We start from the raw sequence: 8,609 nt of genomic DNA, 5'->3' as shown, positions 1-8,609 counted from the left end.
CAGGATCTAATCGTCTTTTTTGAGGTAATGTTGGGGACAAATTGCATAGACTGCAATGGAAATTCAGATCAAGTGGAAGATTTATCCGTTCTCGGGGCTCTCATAACTGTTGCATGAGACGAGGCCCCCAAAGTTACCACTGGGGTACGTCTAGGTTGCGTTCTTTTTATCGCGTTTCCCATCTGGCTTCCCTGGCCACGACCATTAAGCAGAGCGCTCTAGAATTAAACACGCGATTTGGCCGCCGACTATGGCGGAAAAGACTAATGCTGCCACGGAGGATAGGTCTTGGGACAATTTCTCCGTCGCCGAAGAGGCTACATGAGGTTGTCGAAGGCCTGCTCGCTTGTCTTTTTCACCGACTCCACCTTCCCTCCTCCTGCGCGACTCGGGAGAAATCTCTAAAGGAACCAGATCTCCGACAAGGGAGGGGGACTGATAGCTACGGCAAAGGATACATCGAGAGTGGGAACCCTGAAAGGAAGAGTCAAACGCGATTGTCTCCTTTCCCCCTACCGTCCTCAAACGGTGGGGGAAGAATCTTAAAACATTTTCGGAGAAGTCCGTCAGGACTTACAAAGGACGCAAAACAAGGGAATACGACTGTCCTTTGTGGATCTATAGCTATTTTTTAATTCTTGAAAAAAATATGGCCGATAATGTTCTGGAGTCTGGCCCGCCTTCAGCCAAGAGGCCTAAACTCTCCTCCCCGGCTCTCTCAGTGTCTGCCAGCGATGGAAACGGTAAACATTTTCAATACTAACAAATAAACCGTTTTCTCAGCAAGCTGTCCAGACAGAGATGTACACAAGTCGAGTCAACTCTCATCCATTGCATGATGATCTAGCTCGGTCGCTAAGTCGCCAGCTACAGTACAGTTTACGTAGCTGAATAAAGTTGGGAGATGCTTGACAGCTTGTCAGTCAAAAGTCTGACAGGCATGGTTAGTAAACCACCTGGACGATCAACTTGAAAGTTGCAAGCGGTAAAGTACACATGCTTAGCTGGACATTCGCAAGCCCAAGCTCAAGGCTATATTAGCCAGCTAATGTTTTGATGTTTTCAGTGCTGAAATGTGTGCGACTTAGCCGACTTAGCTAGCTAAAAGTTGATCGGCTGGGCTAAGCTGGCAATAGATAGCCGTATTTGAGCTGAGAATACATTGATTTAATGAGGGATTCGTTGATCAACATCTGTTGTGTATGATTGTGTTTGCCACCCTGCCCAGCTGGAATACTTACGTTGTTGTGCGCTGGGCCCTCATCACTGTGTTGTGTGCTGCATTGTTGTCTAGTGGCTACCGCGAGCTAGCGGGCGAAGTTCGAGTCTCGTGAGCAGACGAAACAATGTAACAATCGCATGTCGTTGCTTCAATGTAGCAATTCATCGTACGTGTGTGCGCACGGGTGCCATGTCACTTTCACATTCGTTCAGTTTTGGTGTCTGGATTGTAACTGTCGTGTTAGGTTGCCTTCGATGATATGACCATTGTGTCCCGTCGGCCGCTTTTGTTCACCCCCCATTCAATAGTTGACACCCCAAAAATCATTCCGGGATTGCATATCCACAAAGTTCATTAAATGATGTAGTTGGATATTACGCTAAATGTCAAATGGGCATACTGAAAGAATGCTGCATACCTGAATGTGAATAACTTCCATGTTGATAATTGCATGCCATTGTGAAGTGAGCTGCCTAGCCCGGTAATTTGGTACCCAAAGTTTCACATTTAGTTTAACTCCTCTGTTATGTGTCTATCATAAGGACGATTTAAGGCGCACATTCTAAAATGCCCATAGCTGTGTTCTCAATATTTTTCAAACAATGTATTGTTGTCCTGTGACTGTGAGTGATGACACCCTATGTTATAATAAAGTGACAGTCAGATACATGTTTCTGCCCAATCTATGCTGAATAAGCACAAGTGATATTTTTGTCATTGACTGTGATTGCTTTCTGCACTCAGCATCTGCACTTCAACCAGCCTGTGAGGGGTAAGGCAGCAGGGCTGCTGGGGAAATGGTGGCTGTTGGAATAGGCATGTCAGTCAGCCCATTAAATGGCTTCTGTGGGTTGCCTCCCGTTGTGACAGGAGTCTGAGGCATCACTGCCTGGCCGAGTCTTGTGTGGACCAATAGTAGCTCTAGTGTAGTTGATGAATGTTTGCGCAATCAATGACTGTTTCAACTTGGTACTGAAGGTAGGGTTGCTGCTGTATGTTAACCACCTTAACGTAATCATGGACCCCCCCCCTGAGGCATATGAGATCAAAACAAAAAATGTTTGTAGTGTTTGTCCAGGATATAAATCGATATGAGTTGGAATCGGGGAATGCAGAGAGCTTGTTTTCTGTCATTATTGACACTAGTGCAGAGATGATGGGTGGTTTGACAGTGCTTACATCTCTGTGTTATAAGGCTGTTCTGAAGACTGCCTGTATTGCTGGAACCCTGCAGACAGGAACGACCAGGGCGCTCCTGTAGTGATGGTGGTATAGAAACTTGAGTAGATGAACACACACACACACACACCTGTGACTCTGACAGAGATGTTCATATGATGCATGAGTTGGCATGCATAGTTGCGCATTTGATGCACAGGCGATGTGCTCAGTAGATCAGGTCTGATTTGCTTCAGGCATGTTATTTCTAAGATGGCTGCACTCTGCTACTGCTCTTAAGTAGGAGACGGCAAGGGGTTAGAATGTGAGCAAGATGCTGTTAGCTTCTGGCATTGTTCAGTCGCTGCCAAGCAAACCCCCTCAACCTGCTCCATAAACAGGCCATTTGCCTCCTGTTTAAGTGTTAAATCCAGAGGTGTTTGCATGCCAAATATCGTGGATAAAAGATCTAGGGCCGGTTTCACAGGCAAGGCCTTAAGCCTAGTCCTAGACTAAAAAGCATCCTCAATGGATATTTTCCATTGCAATTGTGATTTTAATCCTGGACTAGACTTGAGCCTTATCTGTGAAACCGGCCCCTAGAGTTTGGCATCTTCAATACACTGAAAGTTAATGTTAGAGTGTGACTGAGTGTGCTGCTCCATTCAGAGGGATTGGAAAGTGGATCTGCAAGATGCAGCTGAGCAAGAGCAAAAGACCTGCTCTCTTTCCCGACGTTGTAGAGAGAGACCCAGGCTAGAGCTTTCCCCCCATACAGACGTACTGCACTGCTATGTACACACCTGTTCTGTCAGTATTTACCCCTCTGTGGTTTAGCACCTTGACCCTACCTCATCTACTCTCCATGTTTGGCACCCCATCAAACCACAAACTCATACCCAGGGGAGGAAGCTCGGCTCTGGGAGGGAGCTGCTGCTGCACTGGAGAAATTATTATGTAGAGTGTTTTTTAGATAGTTGGGTTTCTTTCTTGAACTTAATGTCAATGATGCTTCTGAGAAAGTGTTGAATTAATTTGCATGCAACTTCAAAGGCCAAATGCCCACACTACTGTTCACTGCTTTTAAAACCCACTTCAGAATACCAGACTAACCATGATCTCTCCTGCTCTCCCATCCCATCCTAGATTTCGGTTCACTTTTTGACCTGGAGCATGACCTCCCTGATGAGCTCATCAACTCGTCAGAGCTGGGCCTGGTCAACGGAGGAGACCTCAGCCAGCTGCACGCCAGCATGGGAGGAGGAATGGGAGTGGGAGGAGGCCAGGATGCCGCCGCCAAACACAAACAGCTCTCCGAACTCCTCCGGGCCGGAGCTCCTCCCCAGGGGGCCACCAACAGCCCAGGTGGAGGGGCCTCTATGGGGGGCCTCCTGGGCAACATGAACGCTTCCCCCGGGGGGCCTGGTCCCCAGGGCCTCGGTCCCCAGCAGCAACACCCATCGCCCCAGCAGGCTGGCCTAATGCAGCAGGCGGGCATGGTGGGAGGACTGAACCGGGCCATGATGGCCCAGAAGGGCAACAATGGACAGCAGCAGGGGCCTACGCCCCAGGGCATGATGGGGGGGCAGGTGATGAACGGCTCTCCCAGGATGGGGTACACAGGGAACCCTGGGATGGGGAGTAACAGTAACCTGCTGGCTGAGACCCTGCAGCAGGGGGGGCAGCAGATGGGTGGACCGGCCGGGATGAGGCCCCAGCAACCTGGAGCACTGAACAAGGTAAGAGGTTCTAGTCAGTTGTGTTCTTGAATGGTCTGGTGTTCCTAGATGATTATAGGAGTAGGATTGATTGTTATTTGTTGGCGTTGCTTCAGGGTTTCTCCGGGCTGGGCTTGGAGTGCACTCTACCATCCTGCTCTACCGTCTCAATCTGTCAAAACCAAAAATCACTTTAGCCAACTTTATTGACACACAGATTGCTCTGAACGGAAATCAAATGCTGGGGAACTTAAGGCACGGAATTAGCGAGACATGATTCGGTGTGTTTCGGTGATGACGCCAGAGCAGATCCTTTGACGCTTTACCCTGTTATTGTGGCTGCTGCTTCCCAGCGATCACATTTTCATAGGCACATTGTTACAAAGGTACTTGACATTGCTATGAAAATAATTGGGACTTTTGTATGTCAGTGCTGTTAAGGTCTTATTTGTTGGTGCTGTAAAGATTGTAACCCTATCAGTTGTCAGCGGACGGTGTTGTCACAAGGTTGGATGTCTAGGGGCAGTGGATGAGGCTCTGTGTATTATTTGCTTGTCTTAAGTGCCGAAAAGTCACAACTTCAGGTCTTATCAGACAGGCAAGACCGGTTCCATTATAGTCTGGCTGAATAGCAGAAAAAGTCAGTTAGGTCAATATGAAAGATATTGCGTTGTAAGATGTATCAATGTACATTTTCTGTAAACAATGTCTATATTTTGGCTAGAAAGTGTATGGCCATTTATGTCTTGTGAGATGCTGTGGCTGCATGCAATTGGTAATCTTTTTTTAAAAAAGAGTTTTGTCTGACCAGCTGATTGGCTGTTGACTGAAACTGCCTGGTAGGGACGTGGATGATTCCAAGTGCACTGATCATAAAAGCTCAGTAGAAGGATGGTAAACCTGACACCCTCTCTCCTGATTTCTCCCTTCTTTTCTCTCCATCTCCCTTCCTCCTCTTCTTCCTCAGATGAATATGATGGCTAACACGGGCCCCTATGGTGGTCCGTATGGCCAGTCTGCAGGCCAGGGTCTGGGTGGTGCTGGGCTGGGCCCACAGCTCCAGAACAAGGCAGGTCTGCCCAACAGCCTTGCTCAGTTCAGCCTGGACAAGAAGACAGCGCCCATACAGGGCATGGCTGGGATGGTGAGGGAAATGGCTCTGTCTAGGCCTATCTGTCTCTGTCTGTTTCATTCTCTCCAGTTTAAGCTCCTCCTCTCCTCTCTCGCACATCCTCTCCCCTCTAACCTCTGTCTCCTCTCTCTCCCTGGCTAACCTCCTCTGTCTCTCTCTCTCTGACTAACCTCCTCTCTATCTCCTCTCTCTCCCTGGCTAACCTCCTCTCTGTCTCCTCTCTCTCCCTGACTAACCTCCTCTGTCTCCTCTCTCTCCGTGGCTAACCTCCTCTCTGTCTCCTCTCTCTCCCTGACTAACCTCTTCTCTGTCTCCTCTCTCTCTCTCTGACTATCCTCCTCTCTGTCTCCTCTCTCTCTCCCTGACTAACCTCCTCTCTGTCTCCTCTCTCTCTCCCTGACTAACCTCCTCTCTGTCTCCTCTCTCTCCCTGACTAACCTCCTCTCTGTCTCCTCTCTCTCTCCCTGACTAACCTCCTCTCTGTCTCCTCTCTCTCCCTGACTAACCTCCTCTCTGTCTCCTCTCTCTCTCCCTGACTAACCTCCTCTCTGTCTCCTCTCTCTCTCCCTGACTAACCTCCTCTCTGTCTCCTCTCTCTCTCCCTGGCTAACCTCCTCTCTGTCTCCTCTCTCTCTCTCCCTGACTAACCTCCTCTCTGTCTCCTCTCTCTCTCCCTGACTAACCTCCTCTCTGTCTCCTCTCTCTCTCCCTGACTAACCTCCTCTGTCTCTCTCTCTCCCTGACTAACCTCCTCTCTGTCTCCTCTCTCTCTCCCTGACTAACCTCCTCTCTCTCTCCTCTCTCTCTCCCTGACTAACCTCCTCTCTGTCTCCTCTCTCTCTCCCTGACTAACCTCCTCTCTGTCTCCTCTCTCTCTCCCTGACTAACCTCCTCTATCTCCTCTCTCTCTCCCTGACTAACCTCCTCTATCTCCTCTCTCTCTCTCCCTGGCTAACCTCCTCTCTGTCTCCTCTCTCTCTCCCTGACTAACCTCCTCTATCTCCTCTCTCTCTCCCTGACTAACCTCCTCTATCTCCCCTCTCTCTCTCCCTGACTAACCTCCTCTCTGTCTCCTCTCTCTCTCCCTGACTAACCTCCTCTGTCTCCTCTCTCTCTCTCCCTGGCTAACCTCCTCTATCTCCTCTCTCTCTCTCCCTGACTAACCTCCTCTATCTCCTCTCTCTCTCCCTGGCTAACCTCCTCTCTGTCTCCTCTCTCTCTCCCTGGCTAACCTCCTCTCTGTGCCTCCAGGCCTCTCAGCAGGGCTCAGCGGTAGGCGCCGCGTCGTTAGGCGGAGTAGTGGGCACGGCCGGAGTCCAGGCTGGCCTCGGCGCCATTGGGGCGGGTCCCGGGGCGGCACCCCCTACGGCTGACCCGGAGAAGCGCAAGCTGATCCAGCAGCAGCTGGTGCTCCTGCTCCACGCCCACAAGTGCCAGCGGCGGGAGCAGGCCAACGGAGAGGTGCGCCAGTGCAACCTGCCCCACTGCCGCACCATGAAGAACGTCCTCAATCACATGACCCACTGCCAGGCCGGCAAGTCCTGCCAGGGTAAGTTGTCTGGTTGTTCAACCTTTCGTTTAGTCTCTCTCTTGTCTTTTACTTTTTATTTTGGGTTCTCTGCTCCATGGTTTGTTTGGGGCAGCATGTGAGCTGGTGACTGGAGGGTCGCTGGCATCATATCTAACCTATCACTGCCAGTGTGCCCCTAATTGCTCCAGAGGCGCTGACTTTGTGCCTAGAGCAAAAAACAACAACATTTAGTTGTATTTTGTGTAATGACAAAAAGGTTGAATCTCATCTAATCCTTGGTTTGCTTTCTATTTCAGACAGTTGGATGAAATAGAAAGCTGGCTCTGGGGCTTCCCTTGTTTCTACTGTTGGGTTTCCCCTCCCTGCTACTCACATTTAGCTCTCCACTGGGACAACGTGTCATTGTACTGCATGGTCCATCATCTCACCTCTCTCTCTCCCTCTCCACTTTGCAGTGGCGCACTGTGCCTCATCGCGACAGATCATCTCCCACTGGAAGAACTGCACACGGCATGACTGTCCTGTCTGCCTGCCGCTCAAGAATGCTGGAGACAAGAGGAACCAGCAATGTAGGTGTCCGTGTGTCCGTGTGTCCATGTGTGTGTCTACGTCGTCTACCTTTTGTTCGATGTCTACATTTGCTCATATGTCAGCGATTAGGGATGCCCTTCCGTTATATAAACACTAGTTCTAGTCTCACTCGTACAATTCAATTTCATGCACATTTACAGTGTATTCTCACTGTTGGGTTTTATGTGCTTATGATAATTATTTCCTCACATCTTTTCCTTCTCTCTTTTCCTTCTCTCTCTCCCTCTTTTACCTGCACAGCTCTCCTAAGCAGTGCAGGGGTGGGCCTCGGCCTCGGCCTGGGCAACTCTCTAGGGTCGGTACCAGGGGGTCAGCCCAGCGCCCCTAACCTCAATCCCCCCAGCCAGATTGATCCCAGCTCCATCGAGAGGGCTTACGCCGCCCTGGGCCTCACCTACCAGGGCAACCAGATGCCCCAGCAGAGCCCCCAGTCCAACCTGCCCAACCAGGGGCTGCAGGGACAGCCTGGAATGAGGTCCCTCAATGCCATGGGTGAGTGGGCTGCCTCAGAGCACAGTCGTGTGTCTGTGTGTGTCTGTGTGTGTCTGTGTGTGTGTGTGTGTGTGTGTGTGGGGGGGGGGTTTGGTACAAGTTATGGGGAGGAATAATAATGCAGACCCCAATGATCTAACTTGTAAATTAGTGTTGTTCCGATACCGATACTAGTATCGGCATGGCCACCGATACGCACCAAAATGCTGGTATCGGTATCGGCGAGTACTTTTTTTGTTTATTTATTTTTTACTTAAGTTTTACAAAGGTTTTGAGCAGTGCCAGACTAAGTGTTAGCAATAATTTTACATCGAGGTTAGTATGCGGCTCAAAAAACATGTTTTTTTGTTTTGTTTTTTCAAACGCCGTGGTATCGGATCGGTACTCGGTATCGGCAAGTACTGCACGGTCAGGTATCGGTATCGGTATCGGGATCAAAAAATGGTATCGGAACAACACTATTGTAAATGTTACCCTTAAAATTAAGTGGTTGTGAAGAGGTTAGGGAGGCCGGCTAGCAATCGGAAGGTCGCTGGTTCGATCCCCGCTTCAGGAGGGAGTCTTTGTCTTGTATGTGTATATTGCCTAATTCCAACAATCGATTGACAAGTTGATTGCATGGCAAATAAAAAAAAAACATAACAACGAATCTCCTCTCTATCTTTCTCTTCCAACCAGGGAACCCCATGGGGGTGAACGGAGGGGTGGGGGTGCAGCCGCCCAGTCAGTCCAACCTCCTCTCAGACGCCATGCTGCACAACAACA

General features: G+C 49.7%; 1 protein-coding gene across 1 annotated transcript in view; it reads left to right on the top strand.

Moving 5' to 3' along the window:
* The first annotated feature begins 473 nt into the window (after positions 1-473).
* The window catches only part of ep300b (EP300 lysine acetyltransferase b), a 32,784-nt gene continuing 24,648 nt past the window's right edge, over positions 474-8,609 (top strand). Inside the window, exons 1-7 of the mRNA XM_080524535.1 lie at positions 474-743; positions 3,527-4,119; positions 5,066-5,242; positions 6,482-6,779; positions 7,217-7,330; positions 7,593-7,844; positions 8,523-8,609. The exon at positions 8,523-8,609 is cut by the window's right edge and continues 16 nt beyond it. Coding sequence (XP_080380661.1) covers positions 650-743; positions 3,527-4,119; positions 5,066-5,242; positions 6,482-6,779; positions 7,217-7,330; positions 7,593-7,844; positions 8,523-8,609 — 1,615 coding nt within the window. The 5' untranslated portion in view covers positions 474-649. The remainder of the gene's footprint in view (positions 744-3,526; positions 4,120-5,065; positions 5,243-6,481; positions 6,780-7,216; positions 7,331-7,592; positions 7,845-8,522) is intronic.

Source organism: Nansenia antarctica (assembly GCF_963989245.1).
Source record: "Nansenia antarctica genome assembly, chromosome: 2".
NCBI classification, from domain to species: domain Eukaryota; kingdom Metazoa; phylum Chordata; class Actinopteri; order Argentiniformes; family Microstomatidae; genus Nansenia; species Nansenia antarctica.
The sequence above is the reverse complement of the archived record's forward strand: the minus strand, read 5'-3'. Positions and strand labels throughout refer to the sequence as shown.